At 51.4% G+C, this 27,858-nt stretch overlaps 2 protein-coding genes across 3 annotated transcripts in view; both read right to left on the bottom strand.

Annotated features, from left to right (window-relative positions):
- Window positions 1-45: 45 nt before the first annotated feature.
- On the bottom strand, window positions 46-12,380 carry ctnnbip1 (catenin, beta interacting protein 1). The gene is made up of 3 exons (XM_060059986.1): window positions 12,221-12,380; window positions 2,518-2,632; window positions 46-977 (listed from the first exon to the last, which is right to left on the bottom strand). Exons 2-3 carry the CDS (start codon window positions 2,611-2,613, stop codon window positions 789-791), a joined length of 285 nt encoding a protein of 94 aa, XP_059915969.1. The 5' UTR covers window positions 2,614-2,632; window positions 12,221-12,380; the 3' UTR covers window positions 46-788.
- Window positions 12,381-12,607: 227 nt separating this feature from the next.
- Window positions 12,608-27,858, bottom strand: part of pik3cd (phosphatidylinositol-4,5-bisphosphate 3-kinase, catalytic subunit delta) — a 27,509-nt gene continuing 12,258 nt past the window's right edge. For both annotated transcript variants that reach the window (XM_060059416.1, XM_060059407.1), the window contains exons 9-23: window positions 26,230-26,326; window positions 24,931-25,061; window positions 22,059-22,109; window positions 20,512-20,679; window positions 19,812-19,933; window positions 19,377-19,520; window positions 19,103-19,202; window positions 18,844-19,010; window positions 18,483-18,592; window positions 17,705-17,783; window positions 17,417-17,584; window positions 16,301-16,424; window positions 14,979-15,124; window positions 14,759-14,891; window positions 12,608-14,012 (exon numbers count right to left, since the gene is read on the bottom strand). In XM_060059416.1, the coding sequence (XP_059915399.1) occupies window positions 13,875-14,012; window positions 14,759-14,891; window positions 14,979-15,124; window positions 16,301-16,424; window positions 17,417-17,584; window positions 17,705-17,783; window positions 18,483-18,592; window positions 18,844-19,010; window positions 19,103-19,202; window positions 19,377-19,520; window positions 19,812-19,933; window positions 20,512-20,679; window positions 22,059-22,109; window positions 24,931-25,061; window positions 26,230-26,326 (1,878 nt within the window). In that variant the 3' untranslated portion in view covers window positions 12,608-13,874. The remainder of the gene's footprint in view (window positions 14,013-14,758; window positions 14,892-14,978; window positions 15,125-16,300; window positions 16,425-17,416; window positions 17,585-17,704; window positions 17,784-18,482; window positions 18,593-18,843; window positions 19,011-19,102; window positions 19,203-19,376; window positions 19,521-19,811; window positions 19,934-20,511; window positions 20,680-22,058; window positions 22,110-24,930; window positions 25,062-26,229; window positions 26,327-27,858) is intronic.

Below are 27,858 nucleotides of genomic sequence, written 5' to 3' on the forward strand. Positions count from 1 at the left end.
AGTTAAGCCAACAGAGACGGGGGACATTAAGGTTACAACACCTCTTTCTGCTGGAGTGGGACACGCGATCCACCTCCAGAATCAAAGGCACCTGGTCAGACCAGCTGTTTACCCGCTGGGGATGGGTACTAATAAAAGATGGCTTCTACCTGAGTCCATGGTGGGTGGCAGAGACCGCAGAGGCTTCAAAATAAGAGCGTGCTTCGGATTAGGGCTGGAAGGCAGCTGATAAAAGGAGAGGAAGTAGCTCACGTCCCTTTGAATCGTTTTTGGCTGCTTCCTCTGTACTTGCTGAGGATCACGTTCTTTTTAATCTAGCGCCCTCTTGTGGTGGAAGTCTGACCCGGCTACACATTAATAAATGTACAAAGAGAACAGCGCACTCTAGCGTCTGATGACTGCACTGCAGTTCACAAACAAGACCCATCCATGTGAATATATTGCGTGACTGCGTCCCTAGTTTGCTTTTGCAATACCTATTCACAGTCACACCTGGTCATTCCTGTTCACAGTCACACCTCTTTATACATGACCAGTCACGCCGTGTGATACATGACCACAGTCACACCTGGTAACAGTAAGGCAAAGCCAAGTCACTTTGTTCAAGTCACACTAGAAAAAGGTTTGCAATATATTTTTCTGTGTTGTACTTGTGTTCTCATCTGCACTGCCAAGCAACAAACCCAGGACTTCTGAGTTGTGTTTGAATGCAAGTCATGAAAATAGTATGGATGCAGTGTTAAATACAGAATCCTAAACAGCAAAGTAAGGAATAGCCGCCAAACTGTCTATTGTGGTTTTAAAGCAGCCAAACAGAGCGTCGCGATAAGGCCTCGTGGATCCCGGTATTGGCAGGCATAGACGGGGGTCTTGTGGGGTCTCTTACCCTGGTCGATGTTGTGCTGAGGTAGTTGGCTCATCTGGCTGTGGACCACGCCTGCATAGTTCCGGAGGAACGCCTCTTCACTGGGCGTGAGCTGGGAGGAAAACAGAAGGTGTGTGAGAGATGAGGACCCCCACCACCACGCATCCTAGTGATGGGGGGCTACAGACGCTCATACTAGTTACTGTACATTTACCCTCATTAGAAGGACCTTCTAGTAGGATTTAAGTTCTGCTTTTGGATTGTTTTTTTATCAAGACCTCAGATTTGCAGTGCTACTTGTGAACCACTTTATGAAAGTGCCTTCATTCCAGTTTAACGAGCTTAGGCAGTTTTATTTTGAGGACGCCTTTTCCTATTTCTAGTTAGGGTGAGTCTGATCATTTTATTTTGACCAAAGTGATCTTAATTTTTGGGCATTCAGCAGACGCTTTCCTCCAAAACGACTTCTAATAAGTACATTTGTCAGAAGAAAGATAACACCACCATATCGCTGGTGGAGCAGTAAGGTGGTTCACAGAACCAAGTGGGAAGCACCACCAATGGGCCTGTAGGATGAGTCTCAGATGAGTGGTTCCAACAGCCTGCTCCAGGGTCCTCCTCATTTCACCGTCCCCGTACGGGCACAGGTTAACCAGGGTCAATGAGCAATGGCTACAAGGCGTGTTCTCTGCTTGCTCGGCCGTTGGTGGTGTTTACTCTGTCTCATAGTGACCCAGGCGTCTGGACGGAGTCAGGTTGGATCTTGACCCAGGTGCCGGTATGACTCATCCCCTGCTGGGTCAGACAGGAACGTCCTGAACCAGTGTTCCCCCTCCAGCAGCCGCACAGCGCCCCCTCTGGATGACCAGCGCCACTGCACGCAGCCATGCTGTTCTTTTATAATTATATCTGTTCTGTCTATTATTAGAATGTATGTTTGCGGCCCCCAATGCAATATTTTTTTGGGCAAAACATAGACACATTGTTAAATTGTGATTATTTATAATTGGTGAAATACTGTGGAGAAATACTGTAATAGTTTACAGTACACCGTCGTTTTGTGCCATATAAAAATAAATGTATTATGTAGGTGGCAGTAGCTCATGAATGGCTTGGCCATCATTAAGGAAGCATTCAGAGAAAAAGCATCTGTATTACGAAACGCATACAATGGGACGACAAACCCTCTGACAACAGCCAACCTAGTCATATTGATCGGCAAGTTTGCATGAGTCAGTTTCTGGGGTTGGGACATCGACTAACAGCCAGAAACCATCAGTCACGTCCGCAGAGGATTCAACGCAAACTGATCTCTAGTCGAGGCAGTCGGGTCAGCCCACTGGAGCTGCTGCTCTCTAGAGGCCGTGGGAGTACCCCACCTGATCAACGACCACGCATTAGAACACTCAACGCATTGCCAGCGCAACCTAATCATGGTGTCTAATGATGAATGAATCTGTAACAAGATAAAATATCACAGGAAACTATCCCTCTGCTAGGGGGAACTCAACAACTATCCACGACTACTGAGTGATATAGTAAAGGCACATCTTAAGGACCATGTGAGACCATGGTCGTTTGGTCAGAGAGCAGAGCTGGAACGGTAGACGGCACACGGTGAGCGAGCCTCAGAAGAGGCTCCGTATACGTACATTGGACCCCATCTTCTTGAGCATGAGCAGAACCCGCACTTTCTGTTGGATGTACATCTCTTCAGGAGACTTCCCCGGGACCTCCTCCCGGTTCATGACCCCTGCTCCTGTAGCTCTGCGGACACAAACACGAGAACACGTTAGCCCTTACATTACACTCACATTACGGGCACTCAGCAGACGCTTTTATCCACAGCGACGCAAAGAGAAACATCAATATCTCTGTCGCTACAGAAAGGATGTTCATAGAACCAAGTGCCAGGCAACAATCGCTAGGTTATCCCATTCCTAAAACGATAGCTAGGATAAGACGCTACAGATTGCTACGTTCTAAGTGCCAGGACGTACAACACACACGATAAGTGTGTTAGCACACGCTGTTAGCTCAGCATCCATAAGATAAGGCAGTGAGGGTACGAGGAGCCTATGGCAGGACTAGAGCAGTGAAGACGGGCCTCATGCCGTCATTGCGTCATGGAGGCTCCAGGGAGCCGTGACGACGCACACCGCCGCTGGCGCGTCGTTAGGACTGAGCTGCTGCCGGTGGTGAGTCACCGGGGCTTCATCTGGCGCCGTCACGCAGCGAGCAGCGCCTCCGTTAACGCTGCACGCCTCTCCTCACAGAGCCTGGCCCCGCCCACAACCCCCTTCCAGCCACTAAGGACCTGGCTTCAGGAGGGGCCATATATGGGCGTGGCCGCGCAGGAGGAAGACGACGAGAGCCCAGCGAAGGCGACAGCGCTGCGGCCGTTTCTGACACGCGAGCCACGGACAGGCGGACCGACGTCACGCGGACGTCCGGATTTCACACGGTTTCGAGGTGCGAACCACCTCGAGATCGAGAGCACAATTCAACTGAAAGCCAAAAAAACTAGATTTTCCCTAAGATGATACTGCATGCATGTCCTATACGATATGCTGGAGGGAACAATATTAGTATGCACGTCTAGGTTCCACCCCCTCCTGGTTAGAACGATCGTGATGCCCACGGGGCCTCGGGCAGCTAGCTGGGGTAATCCCTCCTGCCCCCTATCCAAACAAAAGGACCAGTAATGCATGTTGAGGCTGTTTGATGTGGGGCTGTACTAAAGGAGGAGCTAGCTGCTACGGCTAGCTGCAGCTCTTGGCCAGTCATTGCAAACACCAGCAGCGTGGGTTAGCGAGTCAGTGCACCAGTCGACTCTTAAGACCCACCAGACTCCATCGACGGGGGGTTCGGAGGAGCATGAATGACCCTCGTGGAGGACCATACCCAGACCGGAGGAGCATGAATGACCCTCGTGGAGGACCATACCCAGACCGGAGGAGCATGAATGACCCTCGTGGAGGACCATACCCAGACCGGAGGAGCATGAATGACCCTCGTGGAGGACCATACCCAGACCGGAGGAGCATGAATGACCCTCGTGGAGGACCATACCCAGACCGGAGGAGCATGAATGACCCTCGTGGAGGACCATACCCAGACCGGAGGAGCATGAATGACCCTCGTGGAGGACCATACCCAGACCGGAGGAGCATGAATGACCCTCGTGGAGGACCATACCCAGACTGGAGGAGCAGGAGAGGAGGGAGGCCGGTCCGTTGAATCACCGCTCAACCCCGACAGAGAGAGACACAGAGAGGGACGTGATGGAGGGGCTGGCGTGGGGCGGCTCAGTGCCTCGGACCCCCGTCAGAGGAGGAGGAGGTGGAGAGGAGAGGGGTTAGCAGGGGCGGGGCCTCGGACCCCCGTCAGAGGAGGAGGAGGTGGAGGTGGAGAGGAGAGGGGTTAGCAGGGGCGGGGTCTCGGACCCCCGTCAGAGGAGGTGGAGGTGGAGGTGGAGAGGGGAGGGGTTAGCAGGGGCGGGGTCTCGGACCCCCGTCAGAGGAGGAGGAGGTGGAGAGGGGAGGGGTTAGCAGGGGCGGGGTCTCGGACCCCCGTCAGAGGAGGAGGAGGTGGAGGTGGAGAGGAGAGGGGTTAGCAGGGGCGGGGTCTCGGACCCCCGTCAGAGGAGGTGGAGGTGGAGAGGGGAGGGGTTAGCAGGGGCGGGGTCTCGGAGCCCCGTCAGAGGAGGTGGAGGTGGAGGTGGAGAGGGGAGGGGAGGGGAGGGGTTAACAGGGGCGGGGTCTCGGACCCCCGTCAGAGGAGGTGGAGGTGGAGAGGGGAGGGGAGGGGTTAACAGGGGCGGGGTCTCGGACCCCCGTCAGAGGAGGTGGAGGAGGAGGTGGAGAGGGGAGAGGGGAGGGGAGGGGAGGGGTTAACAGGGGCGGGGTCTCGGAGCCCCGTCAGAGGAGGTGGAGGTGGAGGTGGAGAGGGGAGAGGGGAGGGGTTAACAGGGGCGGGGTCTCGGACCCCCGTCAGAGGAGGTGGAGGAGGAGGTGGAGGTGGAGAGGGAGGTGGAGGTGGGGAGGGGAGGGGTTAGCAGGGGCAGCGTCTCGGAGCCCCGGCGGTGAGGTGTTTGATCACATCCCTCTCCACTCCCCTCCTCAGAGGGCTGGAGCCCAGAGACTCCCAAGGAGGGGGAGCCCAGGGACTCCCCCAAGGAGGGGGAGCCCAGAGACTCCCCCAAGGAGGGGGAGCCCAGAGAGCAGCCATCCAGCGGGCTCAGGGGCCAAAGACCCCCCCCCCCCCCCCCCCACTCAAATACAGGATCAATGATTCAATCTATAAAACGCTCCCCAGGCACCGGGACATTGTGCTGCGAGGACGCCTGCAGGCAGATAGCCGTCCCGTCTCCTCTGAGCAGAGTGAGGTTAACCATGTTTGGACGGAGCGAGCTGACGGAGAAGAGGACCACGAGCTGGCAGTAGAACGCCGTACCTGAGCGCCTCCAGAAATACACTTTCTAAAAGTAGCTCTGGATCACCTGAGCTTTTGTAGTTGAGATAGGGCTCCATATTTAGCCTGCACTGCTGTCAAACTGTTAGGGATGGGCTGTATTAATATCTTTGCTATTTGGATAAATCACGCTATCGCACAGAAGCCGCGTGGATTAATTTGGACTTTCAACGCCGCGCTACACTGGCACACGGTCGTCATTGCCGGCGAACGTTTGTTTATATACACGCTCAGGATCCATATCCTGGGGTATCTCTTGGGCTCATGGTGCGGTTTAAACAGCGGCATTAGCTCTGACAGAGTATTTTACTGGTTGCCATGCCAACCTTTCCCTCCAACCAGGAGCAAGCCAGATCCTTTATTTATGTCACCTGCTGCTAGGACTCACACACATACTGTACATCTAATTGATCCAACAGCACATCCACAATGTCTCCATCTCATCGTGTGAGGGAAGGGTTCGGCTTGCAATCGACTTACTATTTAAAAGATACAGGAACAATGGGGATTTATGATGTAGGAAAGTAATGAATGGAAAATGATATAGCAACTATTTATTTATTAACTATTAGTCGTTCTCAATTAACAATTAATTGGTCAAAAGGAATAGCAGAAATTACTGTTGGCCTGTTCTACCGCTAATTGTAAGTACATCTTATCGTCTTCTGAATCTGAATATTCAAATAATGTTTCAGAAAGTTACGTCTTCAAGAGCATTTGAGGAGATAATGTGGTCAGGCCACACACACAAACAAACACCAACGCAAAGAACACGCCACAGTCCTGGAGCCTCCACACTGACACCTACCGGCTGGGACATTATGAGTCTTTGGGCCCTATCTTGCATCCAGCGCAATTGACTTTCTACACCGTTGTTCAGATGCTATTTTAAGGACGCATGCATAATGTAGCTTGTGCGCCTCGCGCATACACTTTACTTCTCTCATCTACCTAGCCACACATTCTTGATAATTATTTGGGAAAGAACAGCTGATACAGCGGTAATAAGTTGTACTTTAAAACCAATGCATCTGCAAACACCGTACAGCAAACACATATTTTCTTAACACATACATCGTGTACAAGCGCATAACTTTTAGGATTGATGAGTATTTGATCGTGAGAAAAGATGGTTTTACCGCGAGTGAATGTTAAATAGAATGAATGAATGCGGACGCGCGTGTGTGTATGTGTAAAATAACTAATGAATGCGGGCGCGCTTGTGTGCATCCATCTGTTTAAACACACGCAAACTAAACACGTAACGCATAATACAGTCCATGGCAATGTATATTAACGGGGGACGCATGCATATTAGGGACACAAGTCGATAACAATAATGCATACAATATTGGTAGGAAACTATGTTTGTTAATGTATTGCGTATATCATTAAATAGAAACACAGTTACCGCATAAATATGTAAATAAGTTTTCTTTGCCGACATTTATTTGAGGACTCATTATTTCTGAAGTTGTGGAAGAAAATGTATGTGTGAATTGGGCCATAGTATTTGGCCGAAAACTGAGCCATTTGAAGTTTAAAATTCATGTATCTGTCTCTTCGGAGACTGCAGACGCGCTGTCAAAATATCAACTCGTCAGATTTAAATGCGCTCATGGCTCTTAAAGGGGATGGGAGATGGCCCTCTCATTGGTTTATTGCACGTTACGCCCAAACCACACCTACGGGTAATTAGGCTACTTCAGGGCAACGCTTTTTAGATTTTCGTCGGGCGCAAGTCATTTATCCGCCGGTATAATAGCAACATCGCTATAGAACCGCCCAAAAAGCTACTTGCGTTTGGCGCTTCACACTTGCGTTTCAGGCTGTTGAAAAGGGACCTTTGAGTCACTTGAGCAGAACCGGGTTAACCTAAAACATTGAGCAGAACCTCACTTATGTTGTTAAAAGAGTGTTCCACCAAGACTGCCTTCTGTGTTCACAAGGTAACACATCAGTGATGGAGAATACAAGATCAGCCTCTGATTCATGCCGGTGGGTGGGTAGATATTTGGCAGTGCCCATTCTCTCCATTCCAAGAAGCAATTCTTTGAATAATAAACGGGTGAATGTTAAGTTAATTATTCTTGAGCAGCGTGCCGCGTACTTCTGGCCGTCATTAATTCAGATATGCGTGCTGTTGGCCGTGAGCCTGTTCCCGAGGGACACAACGGAGCGGCTGTCTGGGGGCGTGGTCCTGGGCGGGGTCTAGCTGCTGGAGGTGGGGTCGCGTTAGCCCCCCCCCCCCCTTGGGGGGGCGCTCCCCCCGCCAGCCAGGCCAACGCAGCGAATACCCAGACCTAATCAAAAGGATCGCCTCGGTGCTGAACTAGGGCTTACACACACACACACACACACACACACACACACACACACACACACACACACACACACACACACACACACACACACACACACACACACACACACACACACACACACACACACACACACACACACACACCCCTGTACCCCTGTACCCCTGTACCCCTGTACCCCTGTACCCCTGTACCCCTGTACCCCTGTACCCCTGTACCCCTGTACCCCTGTACCCCTGTACCATCTCACTCCCCGGTGGGTGTCAGCGTTGTGCTGGGTTGGGTCGGATCCCGTGGAGTTCTGTGAAGCCTCAGAAGCGGGGTCTGCTAGCTAGGCCTGCTGGAGTCAACAGCACGGCCACGGACACAGCGCCGCTCAGTAGTCCAAGCTCAACGCCCGCTGCTTCGGCTGACAATGGCAGTTAATGGGGAGGATGCAATGTAGGATTCAGACATTTGGCCCGTTTTTACGTCAGCTACCGATATTACACATTTCTTGGCAATATATTGGTGAATCATTGGTGTTTTTTTTCTACTTCCTGTTCTGTGTGTTTTTATGTGATATAATTAGCACCATACATTAGGCTGTCCTAAGTAACTCTAGTTCAGCCTAACCACCCCCTCAGCCCTTCCACACCCCACCCTGGAGTCGGCCCCAGTGGCCGGCTGCCAGGGACCACACGATGCACCGCGACCGCCACTCTCTGACCGGGGTCGGCCAGACCGCGGGGGGGGGGGGGGGGCGTGCCCTGGTGGCGCACCGCATGTGGTTAGCCCCGCTGGCACAAACCATTCTTACCCTTTCTAAAGCGCCCTAGACCACAATGTCTGATTGTTTTGCAGCGGTGTCTCCCCTAGGGTGCTATGGGTGAGCCTCTAGGCCGGGGGTGCCCAGGGTGCCCCTCTAGGCCGGGGGTGCTCTGGGTGCCCCTCGAGGCCGGGGGTGCCCTGAGTGACCCTCTAGGCCTAGGGTGGGTGACCCTCTAGGCCTTGGGTGCCCTGGGTGCCCCTCTAGGCCCTGAGTGACCCTCTAGGCCGGGGGTGCCCTGGGTGACCCTCTAGGCCTAGGGTGGGTGACCCTCTAGGCCTTGGGTGCCCTGGGTGCCCCTCTAGGCCCTGAGTGACCCTCTAGGCCTAGGGTGGGTGAGCCTCTAGGCCGGGGGTGCCCTGGGTGAGCCTCTAGGCCGGGGGTGCCCTGGGTGACCCTCTAAACCGGGGGTGCACGGGCGTCGGGCGCGGAGGCCAGAAGACAAAGTGCAGGGAGGGAGAAGTGGGGAGAAGTGGCCTCCATTCAGTGAACCCACGCAGACGTGTGAGAAACTGAAGAGGGCTGGATGCCTGGTGTCTGGGCCAACTGGGTTTGCCAAAGGCGGAAGGCCCGGGTAGCAGCTGTGTACGGTGCTGGTTTCGGTACCGCACACAGCTGCCATGCCTGTGAATGTGAACCCAGCCAACGACGAGAGGGGGGGGGGGGGAGAGTGAGGAGGAGGGGGACACATCTGACTATGGGATCCTAGAATATTGTGGAACTCGAGTTCCAAGTTCCAAGATATATACAAAATATGTATTTATCCAATGTAATGGGCAGATTTCCCTTGTGAATGACCCTGCCTCTCTCTATAGGTCAGGGCTGAATGTGAGTGTGTCTATAGGCCCTGCTGGCTGCTAAGGTCCGTGCTGGAGGCTGCAGCCTGCCTTTGTGCCGTCCTCCCCATATCTACACTGTACACAACAATGGCCGCAGTATTTGGGGGACAATGCCCCTGAAGTGGATTGTAAAAATAAAGACTGGTAAGTAGGTCATGTGTTGTTAACACGTGAGGCATGAATGCAGACGAGGCCGCTGCCCATCGCCACGGACCCCCACACGCTTCACTGCGGCTGAATTGCAGGTATGCTTTTACATTACGCTTACATTCAGGTGCTTGGCAAATGCTTTCCAAAGCGACTACAATTAGTACATTTGTCAGAAGAAAGAGAAACAACAATATATCGCTGTCGGTGCCGTGAGGATGCTCATAGAACCAAGTGCCAAGCACTAAAAATCGCTAGGTTGACCCATTCCCCGACCGTGTACAAAAGACATAGCTCAGTTAAGACGCTACACAATGCTAAATACTATTTTCAAGTGCCAGGGCGTACAAAGGACGTATGTATGCCTATTAAATGAACCCCTAGCCTAGGGTAAGGTGTGTTTCTGCATGCAGTTGGGGGTATTTGGATCAATGTGTTCCTGTACCCTATGGACTAATCAATGCATCAAACCCTGCAGAAACGTAGGGAGATGCTGAGCGTCTGGTGCGGAGTTACTACAGCGTGCATCCCTGCTGCGTGTTCCTCTTGTGCGTCTTCACAGAGCCCCTTAAGAGTTTGAAGTGTAGGACTAATTCATGTCATAAAACGTAATCACGGCGTCTGCGGCTACAACTTATGATGCATTATCTCTCATGGATTTACACATTCAGACGGGCAGCCCGAGCCTGCCCGGGATAGAGCAGGGCCTGTGATCTCAGCGAGCGTCTGCCCTCGCCACAGCACCTCTCAGGGGAGGGGATACAGACGCTGCTCCCTTAAGCTGGTCCCTGGGGGGCCACATGAGACTGAAACATTTCAAAAGCACCAACATCAAGGCGGAGAACCGAGGCGTCTGTATGGGGGGGGGTATTAAGACATTGCTAGGGATGAGGCGATGATTAGATCTAGACCTTTCTCTTAGATCATATTTTTATGATATTTTTTATTATGGGTGCACTAAGGGACAAAGACCGAGGCTTCTGCATTATAGATAAAAACATAGCAGAATCAATTGCATTACGCGCACATAAAGCATTTCTCTCTTCCTTCCTCAGAAAGCAGATGCATCGTTGTATTACTCCAGTCTCTTGCAGCTCTGGACACAGTGTCCGAGTCAGGAATGAAAAATAAATAAAGACTTGTGCGAGGAAGCATCTCAACTTCGGCTGGTCACCATAGGAACCGCTGCAAGTACGGAGCACTGGTACGAACTCCCCTGAGCCCTCTCCTCAGCTGCTTTAGAGACAGCGGACATTGTTGTCCTCTGACACTCAGAGGAAGGGGGTTGATGAGATGGAAGGGGGTACTGCACACTGAAGCACACCTGGCCAGGCTGGGGGGGTGGAGCCATGTACTACTGATCCAAGCCCCGCCAGACATGGTCATGGTGCCACCAAGACTTTAATAGCATGAGGTGGTGCAGCATGGGGAGGCCATGATAGAAGCGGAGGGGGAGGGTTATAAGCCGTTACCCATGGCCAATCACTCAAGCCAACCTCATTTATGCCCCCTGGCACAGGCAGCATGCCAACTTCACAGCTGAACATGTTGTCAGCTATCTGACAGTTGGGCGAAAGCAGACATTGTATGGCATTCAGTGGCAAAAAAAGGGTGGGGATGGATATAAAAATAGATTGTGGTAGGAGGCACAGCACACATAGTTTTAATTAAAAACACACTTCACTTCTATACTGGGAAAATGCCTGGCATTTTTTTGCGGAGAAACATGTGAAGACCCCATTCACAGTGTTAAAAGAGAAAGGGCATTGGAGGAGGCTGGCTTCAGTTTCACAAAATGACCATTTGGTCAGACGTCCCCCCGCGTAGGAGGACCAAGAGTCCCTAATCCAAACGAGATGAGGATCAGGATCAAGACCCTGCTGGGTTCTTGATGCCCTGCTTTTATTCATCAACACACATACGGAGGAGGATCATTATAAAAAGTTAAGCTGGAGTAATGTGATTCGGTTAGAGACTAACGGTAACATCTTATAACGTTTTCAGTGTAGTTGTTGATACATGGAAGTACTAGTTATTTTAAGCGAACAACACTACCGTGGCATCAGGAACAAATAACCCTAACGATAAATTCACCAAGTGTATTCAGTTTGTGAAGCAGGACATTTCCACCGTAGCAGACCGACCGACCCCCTTTAGAGGACCGAACCGACCCCCTGTAGCGAACCGACCCGACCACTGTAGAGGACCGACCCGAACACTGTAGAGGACCGACCTGGCTGCCTGTAGCAGACCGAACCGACCCCCGTAGAGGAACGACCCGACCCCCCGTAGCAGACCGAACCAAGCCCATGTAGAGGACCGACCCGACCCCCTGTAGAGGACCGAACCGACCCAACCCCCTGAAGTAGACCAACCCGACCGACCCCCTTTAGCAGACCGACCCGACCCTTCTCCAGCTAGCCACCAATCGATCATTCATCGCCTTCTCGCTCCCCGACCCGCTAACAACCTCCATTGTGCGAAAACGACAACGGTGCTAACGCAAAAGTTACATTTAGATCCACGTCAGCCTCTCCAAAACGCCAAGACTCGGTGTTAAACGACCCTCCGCTTCCCCAGTACAACCAGGGTACGGAGCTAGGCTAACAGGCTAGCAGCCCGAGACAAAAGCCTGAATGAAGCGGGGCTCCAGGTACCGCTGCCCGGTCGACCAGCAACACACAACCCACCCCACCCCACGGGGCTCCAACCCCCTGCTACTGCCGGACCCGTGTTTTATTAAAAAACAAACTCCGTTATCTCTTACCCCTCCTGGTCCAGCTTTTCTTTCTTCGGTATCCTATTTGAATGGTGTGTTGTTTTAGGAGGGCGTCCTGTTCCGGGGTCACATCCCTCCAGTCGGCAGAGGCTGAACGACGGGAATCACGCAGCGAGCTCCCGCTGTTAGTTCGTTTCTCACCACCAGGGGCGCCGTTGCACACTCAGAGAAATATAAGACCCCCGGGTTTACCAAGGACCCCCATTCAGCTATCGAAGACATTGCTAGTATAAACGAATAATTATAAACGATACTAGGTGTCAACATTACCGATGTTGAATAGATAATTATATGGTTATTTTTACCTCATAATACTGGGGACATTGTAACATACACGTGCAAAATAATATATAAATAATGCAGTTTCTCTGGATGAATAGTTTAACCAGATGTTTATCAAGGGATATTGCACTCAGCAGCACTAAACATTGAATTGGCAGTGGTGGCAGTGGTATCTTACCACCACCATATCTTAGACACACATCTCCCCCCCCCCCCCCCCCCCTCTATTTAATAAAAACATGTATTTCTTTAAATACTTTCTGAAAGCACATTGGGTGCATAAGAGGGCTTAGACAACAGAGCAGTCATGGCATTAACATAAACTATGCAAAAGCACAGAGGCAGCTGACATTCTACGCATTGAAATAAATGAATTGGTAACATCTCACACACACACACACACACACACACACACACACACACACACACACACACACACACACACACACACACACACACACACACACACACACACACACACACACTATTATCATGTCCCAGCTCCAGTCTGAGAGGGGCTCTTGGTTCGACTGGCACCAGGTTGCTGTGTGGGTCCGGGTCGTGAGAATCATCTGATTTCAATTCACAAAATACATCCACAATTTAGAGGATGGGTATGATTGCTTTCGATACGATGGCTTAATCATTAGGAAATACTTTAGTTTAATATTCAGTTCTTCTTAATATTATTATTATTATTACTTCTCTAAAGGTCATACTGTGAGGCAATTTTCAAAGTTTTGAAGGCAAAAGTGAAAAAACATGTATCGAAGCATGAAAAATAATAAAACCTACACAAGTTCCTCAGAATACCCTGATGATATCTTATATAAATCATAATCTAACTTGATATGTTGAGGGGAAATGCACTTGAAATGGCAGAACATGATGTAAACCTTAAGGGGAATGGGGTCTTCCAAAACCATAGAATACTCTTGCAGTCTTCTCCGTCGAGGGATGCATTAGAGTCAGTTTGCTGGGCTTTTGTACATACAAGTTTTCGTCCATAAGTAACTCGTAAGCAATGCATTGAAACACCTCAAACGGCCGAGGAAAATCTGCCTTCTGTTAGACGAAAGAATAGAAGGCGCTAATGAATACCCGTCCTCCGAGACCTTATTGACGTCATCCCGTTCGTCCGTCTCGTTAATATATATCGTTATCCCTCGAGATGGCAGAAGCTAGTTCAGCTTAGCTTTAGGGGAACCTGGCAACTCAGGCGTAAACATTCATTGAAGTTCTCTAAATGGCATCCGTGAAGTTGAATCTTTTCAGTGCATTTTCCCCATATTTGGTCCCATAGAATACACCCCAGGGGGGCAGGTGGCTACGGGGGTCTCCTCTCCTCCGGCCTGGGGGCTCACGGCCTCTTGTCTTTGGCCAGGGAGTGCATCATCCAGTTGACCTTGGTCTTCCAGCTCTCCCTCAGAGCCTCGTTGAACTTCACCTTAAAGCTTTTCAGAGCCTCCTCCTCCGTCTTCCCCAACGCCAAAGAGTCCTTAGGATCCAAACAGGGTTGGTTAAACACGTCAGTCATTCAGGACGCATTGCTCACGGAGTCAACGGTGGCGTCGTCATGTAGTGTACATGGTACTGCAAGTCCCAGGAGCTTGTGTATTCTTCTGACTAAATAAATAGGCACAGCATTGATCTTGATTTACTGCAACTACTTCATTCGTTAAGCACACAGCTTAGCCATTTGGGATCGAACCTCCTCAAATAATAATGTGCTAAACAACAATAACAAAGATAAATCCTACATCCTCTTATTTTGAACTAATCTCGGATCCAGGAGTCCTACTATGTAATAGCAGAACTTCTTGGGGGTTATGCCTGGTTCCTGTTTCAATACAGGGCTAATAATGAGAATCGTATTGTCATGAAAGAGGAAGCTTTCAGAAGGAACTGTGAATGCTTAAGGTACTACTACAGAAACTTGTCTACGGTTTCGCTCTGAAACCTTAATGGACACTGTCTTCGTAGTTTACAACTGTTGGCCGATTGTGGTTGCCTATTACGTGCTGACAGATCGTCCCCTCAAGCCATATGATTGGTCCAAACCAACATGAAGTGACAGAAAGAGAAACCCCCCATTTGCCATCAGATTTTAGACTATGAATCTAAAATCGGATTACACTGCAGATTATTGAGATGCCTCTTGATCAAATAATTACATGTCAGTATTTCTTTAAGTTATTGACTGGGAGATTTAATAAACTTCATCAACTTAATCCTCCTCCTCACCTTAAGGTACTGTATGTCCTTGAACGAGGAGAGCTCTGGCAGTCCCGCTGCCTTCATCATGGCGAAGAGGTTGACGAACAGAGTCCCGTTCCGACACAGGATCTTGTAGGCGCGCTCGCAGTAGTCCCTGAACCTGACAAACGCGGGGACAGGACCTCCACGTCAGACACACCGTATCGTATCGAGAGGAGAGTTTGACAGACCAGAAGTGGTTGCGTACCTCTCAAACTTCTCGCTGTTGTTGGTCCTTCCCTGCTGGATGACGTGGACGAAGTCGTAGGTCAGGATGAACGGCACACGCTCCCGGTTAATGCCAAGCTTCCTTTTGAAGTTTCCCAGGAAGTGGCCAAAGTCTATATGAAACAGCTGAGCATAATAATAGAAGAAGATACAAAACAGATCAAACATAGATAACAAGGAAGCATGAGATTTGTATAATGCATATGTGAGCCATACTTTTTACTTAAAGGAGAAATCCGGTGTAAAATAGTTGGAATGTTCGTTTGGGAGCAAAAAAGCGCGTATAGACGCATTCTTAAATTGGCTTATGGGGGCATGTGTTATGGTAAAAACTAAATCGCTATTTTATACCACTTAAAAGGCTAGAAGTAGCCTGACACTTCTTTGGTAGTATAATAAGGGTCTTAACATATAAAACAAAGCATTAATAACTTTGTAAGTGTACAGATTGTTTATTAAAAAGGACATTTTATACACACAATACCATCAGTAGTTTCCCCGTCGACGCCATTTTGTTTTTAATACTCGATAAGTAGATTGACGAACACAGAGATTGCGTGCTGTTGACGGATGTCACAATCTCTGTGTTCGTCAATCTACTTATCGAGTCTTAAAAACAAGATGTGTGGGGGAGTGTAGGGCTACTTCTAGCCTTGCAAGTGGTTTAAAATAGCGATTTAGTTTTGACCATAAAACATTTCGTTCCAAGTTTATAGCGTTTTGATAGAATTTGCCAAAAACAGCCAACTGAAGAATGCGTCTATATGCACTTTTTTGCTCCAAAACGAACATTCCAACTCGTTATCATAGCAAACATATCACAAATCCATTTTACACCGGATTTCTCCTTTAACATATCATCCTTGTAAGGATGAATTGCCCCCTTGTGGTTGAAGCGGGATTATAGGATTATAGGATATTGAGTCGGAGTCCAAATCATGTTTGAAAGAAATGTGTACAATTAAAAAATGGCCATGATTCACCACCAGGGGGGACCAGATGTGCTGAGGCGATGCAAGCCGTTTCGAAACCAGCCCTGCCCTGTTTCACAGTGACATCACAGGTGGGCGTGTCCAGCACCATGTATGGTGATATCAAATCCTACAAGGCGGTACACTTTCAGTGGGTGGGCTAGTCGGGTTTGGAAGTAGGGGCCCTTTAAGTAAAGAAACTAGAAAGTTGCCGATGAAGGCCGAGACAGAAGCCTGGATGAAGTTGATAATAGAAGCCAGGTACCGTTCAGGATAAAGCATTACAACGGTGTTGAAGACACCAGGTCTGCTGGCCCCGTGAGAGCCCTACCTGTCCTGTCTCCCTGATCATGATGTTGTCGTTGTGACGGTCTCCGATGCCCAGGACGTACGTGGCCACGCAGTAGCCAGCGCAGGACAGCGTGAACTCCTCGATCGCCTGTTCCAGCTTATGCCTGTGGACCAATCATCAGACAGACGGGGAATCAGACCATGTTTTATATGGTTTTAATGCTCTTTCATCGTTTTCCCTGAAGAATACATTCTGGCTGACCTAGACTGAAGATAAACTTGCTTTATACTGGTCAGCAAGTTGCAAAAGCTTGGAGATGCAGGGAGTGATGGGAATTTCTTTGTGAATTTCTTGTCAGAATGAATTATGCTGACCTCTTTACTTTAATTTCATACCAGCCCCTAATAAGACTTTCATACCCTTTGCACAATAATTCCTGGTTTTATTACAATTGGCACATTGTGTGAAAGTGTGGTGAAAATCCACAAATGGTTCCGTTTTGTCACTTTTGGAAGGGCAAGGCACTTTAGATTTTTGTATCATTGAATGAGCACACACACACACACACACACACACACACACACACACACACACACACACACACACACACACACACACACACACACACACACACACACACACACACACACACACACACACACACACACACAAACACACACACACACACACGGCAGGATTTCCTCAAAGTTCCATCATGGAATATTCACTATTGGTTTCCTGAGCTTGTGAATTATTAACTGGCTCTGGATGACTGAGGGATCGGTTACATGTGTTAATAAGCGATCACCCACACCCTCCCTTTCTGGTTGGAAAGTAAAAGTAAATTATCAAACTTTTCTGTCTGGCCAAGGAGTTTGCTCATACCTGTCAGTTCCCAGTTTATAGGAATCTGTCTAACATTAACTACCTCAGACCAGAGAAGGCCTGTGCTTGAGTTGATTCATAAACACCGGTATGCATTTCCACACGGTGCTTCCTGGAAAGTCTCACCTTCCACAGCGCAAACACTGGTGAATAAAGTGCGACACAGCTCAAACGATCACCAAACTCAGTCCTAAACACAGCTTCTATGGAACACCGTGAACGGTTCACCCCCCCCTGTCTCCTAGCAGCGGTCTGGGGGGGCGCACTCACTCGGGGTTCTTGGACTTGAGCCAGTTTAGGAGGGCGTCCTTGTTGAAGGCCGCCGTGGCCGCGCTGTTGCTGTTGTCCCGCTGGATGTTGGCGATGGTGTCCGAGTTCTTCACCACCTCGATCAGACCCATCTTGTTCCCCGTGGACAGACAGCCGTACGGGATCATCCTATGGAGGAGGAGGAGGAGGAGGAGGAGGAGATGTTTTGATTATTTTTCCGTCATTCCCTCCAGGCCGGGGAAACCCTGGCCCCACCCGGGCATGAGGAGCTCTGCGTGGGGCTGGTACCTAAGATCCAGACCCTCTTTCTTCCACAGGTTCTCCATGAGCTGGATCATCTGCAGGGTCAGCATGTCCTGACGGAGATCTGTGTGTGTTGAGGGAGAGTGGACGGAAAGAGAACGACAAAGCTGTAATTTACTGTATTCAGCCCGCGTGTGTTCGTGCGTGCGTGCGTGCGTGCGTGCGTGCGTGCGTGCGTGCGTGCGTGCGTGCGTGCGTGCGTGCGTGCGTGCGTGCGTGCGTGCGTGCGTGCGTGCGTGCGTGCGTGCGTGCGTGCGTGCGTGCGTGCGTGCGTGCGTGCGTGCGTGCGTGCGTGCGTGCGTGCGTGCGTGCGTGCGTGCGTGCGTGCGTGCGTGCGTGCGTGCGTGCGTGCGTGCGTGCGTGCGTGCGTGCGTGCGTGCGTGCGTGCGTGCGTGCGTGCGTGCGTGCGTGCGTGCGTGCGTGCGTGCGTGCGTGCGTGCGTGCGTGCGTGCGTGCGTGCGTGCGTGCGTGCGTGCGTGCGTGCGTGCGTGCGTGCGTGCGTGCGTGCGTGCGTGCGTGCGTGCGTGCGTGCGTGCGTGCGTGCGTGCGTGCGTGCGTGCGTGCGTGCGTGCGTGCGTGCGTGCGTGCGTGCGTGCGTGCGTGCGTGCGTGCGTGCGTGCGTGCGTGCGTGCGTGCGTGCGTGCGTGCGTGCGTGCGTGCGTGCGTGCGTGCGTGCGTGCGTGCGTGCGTGCGTGCGTGCGTGCGTGCGTGCGTGCGTGCGTGCGTGCGTGCGTGCGTGCGTGCGTGCGTGCGTGCGTCTCACCGTCTCCGTTCTTGAAGATGATGCCCATCAGGTCTCCGGGGACCCACTGGTTTTTGTACATCAACCAGAGAGGCTTCATCTTGGAGTCCATGTACTTGCACTTCTCCACACTGCACATGGAAACAAACGCTCACTTTCCTCCAACGTGTTTAAACCATCTGATTGCCAGGACGCACGTATGAACTCATTGGATCATGTGTATTCATTATTGAGTATAAGGCCTGATGATGATGATACTATTGCTTATATTGTATTGTTTGGATTCTTGTTTGCCTTTAGTTGTGGGTTTGAGAACACCTCATGATCATTATTAGTCTAAAGTGGGGGACCCCCACAGGGTGCTGAGGGGGGCTCCACCCACCAGATCTCTGAGAGGATGATGCTTGGGTTGAGGGGGGACAGCAGGTCAGACAGCGCCTCCATGTAGGAGTCCTGCTTGATGCACAGCTTCAGGTCGTCGGCGCTCATCTTCTGGGAGCCCGACTTCACGATGTCGCTCAGGGCCTTCAGCTTCCCCAGGGCCTCGTTCTGGGGGGGGGCACATCAGACCAGAGGGTTCCTCACACACGCCCCCGGAGCTGGGTCAGGGTCTGGGTGTGGCGGCGTGGCGGCGGGGGTACCTGCTTGGTGAGGCTCCTGATGTGGTGGATGTTGCCCCTGCAGTAGGCCTCCAGGATCAGACCGAACCGCAGGCTCACCGAGGACACGTGCATCTCCGACCTACCGCCACACACACAAACAAACACACACACAAACACACACACAAACACAGAGCCCGTCAGACGTGGAACCAGGAGCGCTTTCAGAATGACTTGTTTCCATCTGTAGGCGTTTGGTTTCATCAGCGATGGTTCCTCACATCCCCTTATGGTAAACAACTAGACCCTGTGAGACCTGAGATGCCAGAAGAGGAAGTGGCCGATGCGTTTGTTGGACAGAGCCCGCTCCAGCAGAAAGGAGGTGAGGTCGCAGTCCAGGTACGACTCGTACTTCAGCACCTGCACCAGCTGGATGAGGTACTGCAGCAGCTCTCTGTCCCTGGGGGGGAACGGAGCACATTCAGGACTCCCTGGAGAACAAGGGGACCCTGCTGCCACCTGCACTATTCATTCATTCATTCGTCATTAGTTAGTAGAATTGGTCGTTTTGAGTTCATCCCTGAGCAGGTGGAGTCTACCTGTAACAGGTGGGCTGGGGAACTGGGCTTTGAACCCAGAACCTTTTGAGCAGAGAGTCATCCCCCCCCCCCCCCCCCCCCCCCCCCCCCCGCCCCCCCCCCCCCGCCATGTTCAAATTAGATAAATGCTACAGTTGCTAGCATGTTCGTACCCGAGTTTCTTGAGGCACTTGACGGTGAAGGCCCGGACGGAGGGGTCGGGGAAGCTGTAGTCCAGCAGCTCCAGAGCGTGGAGCCCCGAGAGCTCGGGCCACGCCCGCAACAGACCCACCATCTGGGGACACAGGGGGGGGCCAGGGGGGGGCCAGGGGGGGGGCCAGGGGGGGAGTGGGGGAGGGAGCGGGGGAGGGAGCGGGGGAGTCAGTGAGTGAGTGAGGGGGTGAGTGAGTGAGTGAGCCAGTGAGCGAGTGAGTGAGTGAGTGAGTGAGTGAGTGAGTGAGTGAGTGAGTGAGTGAGTGAGTGAGTGAGTGAGTGAGTGAGTGAGTGAGTGAGTGAGCGAGCGAGCGAGTGAGTGAGTGAGTGAGTGAGTGAGCGAGCGAGCGAATGAGTGAGCGAGTGAGTGAGTGAGCGAGCGAGTGAATGAGTGAGCGAGCGAGTGAATGAGTGAGTGAATGATCCAGTGAGTGAGGGAGTGAGCCAGTGAGTGAGTGAGTGAGTGAGTGAGCGAGTGAGCGAGTGAGCGAGTGAGTGAGTGAGCCAGTGAGTGAGTGAGCGAGTGAGTGAGCCAGTGAGTGAGTGAGTGAGCCAGTGAGCCAGTGAGTGAGTGAGTGAGTGAGCCAGTGAGTGAGTGAGCCAGTGAGCCAGTGAGTGAGTGAGTGAGCCAGTGAGCCAGTGAGTGAGTGAGCTCCCCACCTGCGCCACGTCCTCCCGTTTGTTCCACTTGGTGATGACCAGCAGCTTGGAGAGGCTCTCTGGGTACAGGCTCTGCACCGCCCCCCGCAGCTTCCATAGCAGCTCCTTCTCGTCCTCAAAGAACTCTGTGTGGTTCTTATTGTCCATGATCTCCTTCAGCCTCGCGTGCTGCGCACGCACACGCATGCACACACACGCACACGCACGCAGGTACACACACGCACACAGGCACACACACTTCTATAAGATACTTTTGGTTTGGTTCATCCTTAATGTGCATTTTTGTACTATAAATTTCAGCGTACAGAGATTGACCATATTATACGATGTTATACGATGCTAAACTATGTTATGTAAGGGATAATGTATAGAACGCCGGTCATTATCGAGAAAATAAGCCCCGACAGGGCGAACAGGACACCGACGCGCAGCGAAGGCGTCTTGCTTCGCCATGAAGGGGCTTATTTAACGATAATGACCGGCAAAGTTCTATACATTATCCCGCTTATTACACGGCTACTTCCCAAAACGAAGCAAATTATTTACAATGTATTTGTTACAAGCATTCATAGTGTTGATCAGCAGAGAAATAGTCCGCCCAAGACGTTGACGTCGTCGCTTAGCAACCGACAGCGCTTGGGTTGATACATATCCCGCTTATTACATTGACAAGTTACCGGACTGCGTGCGGAGTGATACCAAAGGCAAAAAGTCCTTTTGTTTACCTTGACAGCGGTCATTATTCATCCGTTGCCAATGAATTATGTAAGGAATAATCACCTCAAGGCAGGTCAATAAACAGTTTGATATGCCCGGCTCGTGGACGGCTTACTTCCGCGAGCCGGGCATATCAAACTGTTTATTGCCCTGCCTTGAGGTGATTATTCCGTTCTACTTCACGCCGGCCAACATAATAAAATAATTCAAATACTTTAATAATTAGCCTTTTTCTTATTCGTATTGCATGCTTATTAAATGTATACTCTGTTTAAGTTCATCTCCCTCGAAAAGTAGTTCCCTTTAGAACTACGGTGAATAACATTAGCTCAGCTGTAGGTAACTCGTTTCTATAGCAACCACACTAGGCTGGATCTGATCACTAGTTTAATAACGTAGTTGCTACATTCGTATCAAGTCAGTTTTAATGACGATCGATCAAACATGCACTCCTTGGTTTATTTTTACAACGGACCTCATGTTTGAAATGTATGTGATAGAAAACGATACAAGCGGCGTATTGATCTACTGTGCTCAGTCAGCAGCAAGTAGAACCGACAAATCAGCGGGCAATATGCCGGATTAATGCACCCCTCCCAGCCAATCAGAATCGAGCATTCTTAAATGAAGTAATGAAGTAGAATAACCAAAAATAATTGACAGCCGGAAGTTGTGAAGTGCCCATGCAAGTGAACGGAACGTTGAAAAGACCCGTGTAATAAACGATGTTAAACGATGCTAAACGATATTATACGAAGTTAAACGATGTCATGTAATGTTATACAACGTTATACGACCCATCTGATAAAACACAACGTTCTGATTCTTACCTCTTCCTTCGTGGGTGAAGGCATGTCCCCGTTAGCCTCCATGCAACTTATCTGAAACAAAAACCCAACATGAGCACCATTACACCACCTAAAGGCCTCAGACCATTACACCACCTAAAGGCCCCAGACCATTACACCACCTAAAGGCCTCAGACCATTACACCACCTAAAGGCCCCAGACCATTACACACCTAAAGGCCCCCCACCATTACACCACCTAAAGGCCTCAGACCATTACACCACCTAAAGGCCTCAGACCATTACACCACCTAAAGGCCTCAGACCATTACACCACCTAAAGGCCCCCACCATTACACCACCTAAAGGCCCCCACCATTACACCACCTAAAGGCCTCAGACCATTACACCACCTAAAGGCCCCACACCATTACACCACCTAAAGGCCCCACACCATTACACCACCTAAAGGCCTCAGACCATTACACACCTAAAGGCCCCCCACCATTACACCACCTAAAGGCCCCAGACCATTACACCACCTAAAGGCCCCAGACCATTACACCACCTAAAGGCCCCCCACCATTACACCACCTAAAGGCCCCCCACCATTACACCACCTAAAGGCCCCACACCATTACACCACCTAAAGGCCCCAGACCATTACACCACCTAAAGGCCTCAGACCATTACACCACCTAAAGGCCCCCACCATTACACCACCTAAAGGCCCCACACCATTACACCACCTAAAGGCCCCACACCATTACACCACCTAAAGGCCCCCCACCATTACACCACCTAAAGGCCCCCACCATTACACCACCTAAAGGCCCCACACCATTACACCACCTAAAGGCCCCCCACCATTACACCACCTAAAGGCCTCAGACCATTACACCACCTAAAGGCCCCACACATTACACCACCTAAAGGCCCCACACCATTACACCACCTAAAGGCCCCAGACCATTACACCACCTAAAGGCCCCCCACCATTACACCACCTAAAGGCCCCACACCATTACACCACCTAAAGGCCCCAGACCATTACACCACCTAAAGGCCCCAGACCATTACACCACCTAAAGGCCTCAGACCATTACACCACCTAAAGGCCTCAGACCATTACACCACCTAAAGGCCCCCCACCATTACACCACCTAAAGGCCCCCCACCATTACACCACCTAAAGGCCCCCCACCATTACACCACCTAAAGGCCCCCCACCATTACACCACCTAAAGGCCCCCCACCATTACACCACCTAAAGGCCCCCCACCATTACACCACCTAAAGGCCCCACACCATTACACCACCTAAAGGCCCCAGACCATTACACCACCTAAAGGCCCCACACCATTACACACCATTCACACCTCCCCCAGTAGAGACCAGAGACCAGAAACCAGACCAGAGACCAGAGACCAGACCAGAGACCAGACCAGAGACCAGACCAGAGACCAGAGACCAGACCAGAGACCAGACCAGAGACCAGAGACCAGACCAGAGACCAGACCAGAGACCAGACCAGAGACCAGACCAGAGACCAGACCAGAGACCAGAGACCAGACCAGAGACCAGACCAGAGACCAGAGACCAGGGACCAGATCAGAGACCAGACCAGGGACCAGAGACCAGGGACCAGATCAGAGACCAGACCAGAGACCAGAGACCAGACCAGAGACCAGACCAGAGACCAGAGACCAGAAAACCAGAGACCAGACCAGAGACCAGACCAGAGACCAGGAGACCAGAGACCAGACCAGAGACCAGACCAGAGACCAGGAGACCAGAGACCAGGAGACCAGCAGACCAGGATACCAGAGACCAGACCAGAGACCAGAGACCAGGAGACCAGGAGACCAGAGACCAGACCAGAGACCAGAGACCAGACCAGAGACCAGAGACCAGGAGACCAGACCAGAGACCAGACCAGAGTCCAGACCAGAGACCAGAGACCAGACCAGAGACCAGAGACCAGACCAGAGACCAGACCAGAGACCAGGAGACCAGAGACCAGACCAGAGACCAGAGACCAGACCAGAGACCAGGAGACCAGAGACCAGGAGACCAGCAGACCAGGATACCAGAGACCAGAGACCAGACCAGAGACCAGAGACCAGGAGACCAGGAGACCAGAGACCAGACCAGAGACCAGAGACCAGACCAGAGACCAGAGACCAGAGACCAGGAGACCAGACCAGAGACCAGACCAGAGTCCAGACCAGAGACCAGAGACCAGACCAGAGACCAGAGACCAGACCAGAGACGAGAGACCAGAGACCAGGAGACCAGAGACCAGGAGACCAGAGACCAGACCAGAGACCAGACCAGAGACCAGAGACCAGACACCAGACCAGAGACCAGGAGACCAGGAGACCAGAGACCAGGAGACCAGGAGACCAGAGACCAGACCAGAGACCAGAGACCAGACCAGAGACCAGAGACCAGAGACCAGACCAGTGACCAGACCAGAGACCAGAGACCAGACCAGAGACCAGACCAGAGACCAGACCAGAGACCAGACCAGACACCAGACCAGGAGACCAGAGACCAGAGACCAGGAGACCAGAGACCAGAGACCAGACCAGAGACCAGAGACCAGACCAGTGACCAGACCAGAGACCAGAGACCAGACCAGTGACCAGACCAGAGACCAGACCAGAGACCAGACCAGAGACCAGGAGACCAGGAGACCAGGAGACCAGAGACCAGAGACCAGGGACCAGGGACCAGAGACCAGAGACCAGACCAGACCAGACCAGAGACCAGAGACCAGAGACCAGAGACCAGGGACCAGGGACCAGGGACCAGGGACCAGGGACCAGGGACCAGAGACCAGAGACCAGGGACCAGGGACAGATCAACAGACCAACAGATGAGCGGTGAGGCCCTCTCCCCCCCCCGTCACCTTGTCGTGGGGGGGGTAGTAGAGGGGCTGCGGCCGGACGCTGGGGAAGTGGATGAGCAGCGCGGCGGCACTGTCCACGTTGGTGTTCTTCTCCACGGTGCCCATGGGGTTCAGCAGCTCGCTCTTATCATCTGTAGGGAGACGTTATGACGGCATCCATCATCGCCACGTTGACATCAACGTGTCTCTTATTGTAACCCTAACCCTAACCCTAACCCTACACGCTACAAAAACAAACAAAAAGATTCAATGTGCTGAGTCCATGAGCTGCAATTGTATGTGTGAGGCTTAGCAAAGTGTAGCATGTAGCTGTATGTTAGCATGGTGTTGGTTGGTATGTTAGCATGGTGTTGGTATGTTAGCATGGTGTTCGTATGTTAGCATGGTGTTGGTTGGTATGTTAGCATGGTGTTGGTTTGTATGTTAGCATGGTGTTGGTTGGTATGTTAGCATGGTGTTGGTTTGTATGTTAGCATGGTGTTGGTATGTTAGCATGGTGTTGGTTGGTATGTTAGCATGGGGTTGGTTGGTTAGGGTTAGCATGGTGTCGGTTGGTATGTTAGCATGGTGTTGGTTGGTATGTTAGCATGGTGTTGGTTGGTATGTTAGCATGGTGTTGGTTGGTTAGGGTTAGCATGGTGTTGGTTGGTATGTTAGCATGGTGTTGGTTGGTTAGGGTTAGCATGGTGTTGGTAGGTATGTTAGCATGGTGTTGGTTGGTTAGGGTTAGCATGGTGTTGGTAGGTATGTTAGCATGGTGTTGGTTGGTATGTTAGCATGGTGTTGGTTGGTTAGCATGGTGTTGGTTGGTATGTTAGCATGGTGTTGGTTGGTATGTTAGCATGGTGTTGGTTGGTTAGGGTTAGCATGGCGTTGGTTGGTTAGGGTTAGCATGGTGGTGGTTGGTTATGATTAGCATGGTGTTGGTTGGTTAGGGTTAGCATGGTGTTGGTTGGTTAGGGTTAGCATGGTGGTGGTTGGTTATGATTAGCATGGTGGTGGTTGGTTAGGGTTAGCATGGTGTTGGTTGGTTAGCGTTAGCATGGCGTTGTGTGTGAAATGGGACATCAAACATCACGCTGTAAAAGCAGAAACTCAGAGCAGGCCTCTTCCTCTCGACCTCAAGAGGATATGAAGGTGATAGCTAACGTCCATTTCCACACCTCGAAGCAGACTCTGAATTGGGACGCGCAAAGCGGGTGACAGGTGTGAAATGACGTGACATTTCGAGTGCGATGCGTTCATGACCCCGGGGGGGGGGGGGGAGCAGTGCTGCTGTAGCTCAGCCAGGGGGGGTACCTGGGATAGAGGGCCACATGGACAGAAGGAACTCCCCGGTCTTCAGCTGGTCTTTGTAGTCAAACACCATGGTGTTCACCCAGGCTATGGGGCAGTCCTGGGGGCAGGGATGGTAGGGGGGGGGGGGGGGGGGGGTGGGAGAGAGAGGGAGAGAGCACCATGATGGATTGTTTATTAATTAATTGTGGATTAATTGTTATTAAACAAGCAATGGACCATACATATACTGTAACTAAGCTTGTTTAAGGAATGTAGCTTATATATATAAACTCTTTCTTTAAATAAACTGTTATATAAAAACATTAAGTCTTGATTAGTTTCTAATTAAATTAAATCTGCACTATGTAAGTTCCGCCATTAGCAGCTTCTAGTGGCTCGAGTTATAAATTATCTTTATAATTTTAGACAGCAAAAGTCAAGAATATACGTGGATTTATTCTTCTTGGATGGGTACGTTTATCCCAGAGAAATGTTGTAGCTTTTTTTATGGGGACAACATGTGCGGCAGAAAAGTTACATGGTGCGGCTTTAAACATTGCCACACTCCATGATAACATCTATATCCACATACATATATAGATATATCAAAAGGGGAAAAGGAAAAAGCCACAGGATAATCCAGTATTTATACGAATAAATACTGATAAAATTGTGGCATAACATCTGAGTTAAACAAAAGGAGATAATTATGTATTCTCATTCAGTTTCAAAGTGTAATAAACAGAGCAACTCTCTGATTTCTGACTGAGGACCAACAGTTTGACCTCGGGCCCTGAACCGCAACCGCAGTCCACAGCTTCCCACAGGCGCCCTGACCGGGAGGGAGGCTAAGAGGAGGACCAGCGGAGGAGAAGCTACGCTAGGAGGCGCCCTGACCGGGAGGGAGGCTAAGAGGAGGACCAGCGGAGGAGAAGCTACGCTAGGAGGCGCCCTGACCGGGAGGGAGGCTAAGAGGAGGACCAGCAGAGGAGAAGCTACGCTAGGAGGCGCCCTGATCGGGAGGGAGGCTAAGAGGAGGACCAGCGGAGGAGAAGCTACGCTAGGAGGCGCCCTGACCGGGAGGGAGGCTAAGAGGAGGACCAGCGGAGGAGAAGCTACGCTAGGAGGCGCCCTGACCGGGAGGGAGGCTAAGAGGAGGACCAGCGGAGGAGAAGCTACGCTAGGAGGCGCCCTGACCGGGAGGGAGGCTAAGAGGAGGACCAGCGGAGGAGAAGCTACGCTAGGAGGCGCCCTGACCGGGAGGGAGGCTAAGAGGAGGACCAGCGGAGGAGAAGCTACGCTAGGAGGCGCCCTGACCGGGAGGGAGGCTAAGAGGAGGACCAGCGGAGGAGAAGCTACGCTAGGAGGCGCCCTGACCGGGAGGGAGGCTAAGAGGAGGACCAGCGGAGGAGAAGCTACGCTAGGAGGCGCCTGACCGGGAGGGAGGCTAAGAGGAGGACCAGCGGAGGAGAAGCTACGCTAGGAGGCGCCCTGACCGGGAGGGAGGCTAAGAGGAGGACCAGCGGAGGAGAAGCTACGCTAGGAGGTGCCCTGACCGGGAGGGAGGCTAAGAGGAGGACCAGCGGAGGAGAAGCTACGCTAGGAGGCGCCCTGACCGGGAGGGAGGCTAAGAGGAGGACCAGCGGAGGA

The sequence above is a fragment of the Gadus macrocephalus genome, chromosome 1 (assembly GCF_031168955.1).
Source record: "Gadus macrocephalus chromosome 1, ASM3116895v1".
Lineage (NCBI taxonomy): Eukaryota > Metazoa > Chordata > Actinopteri > Gadiformes > Gadidae > Gadus > Gadus macrocephalus.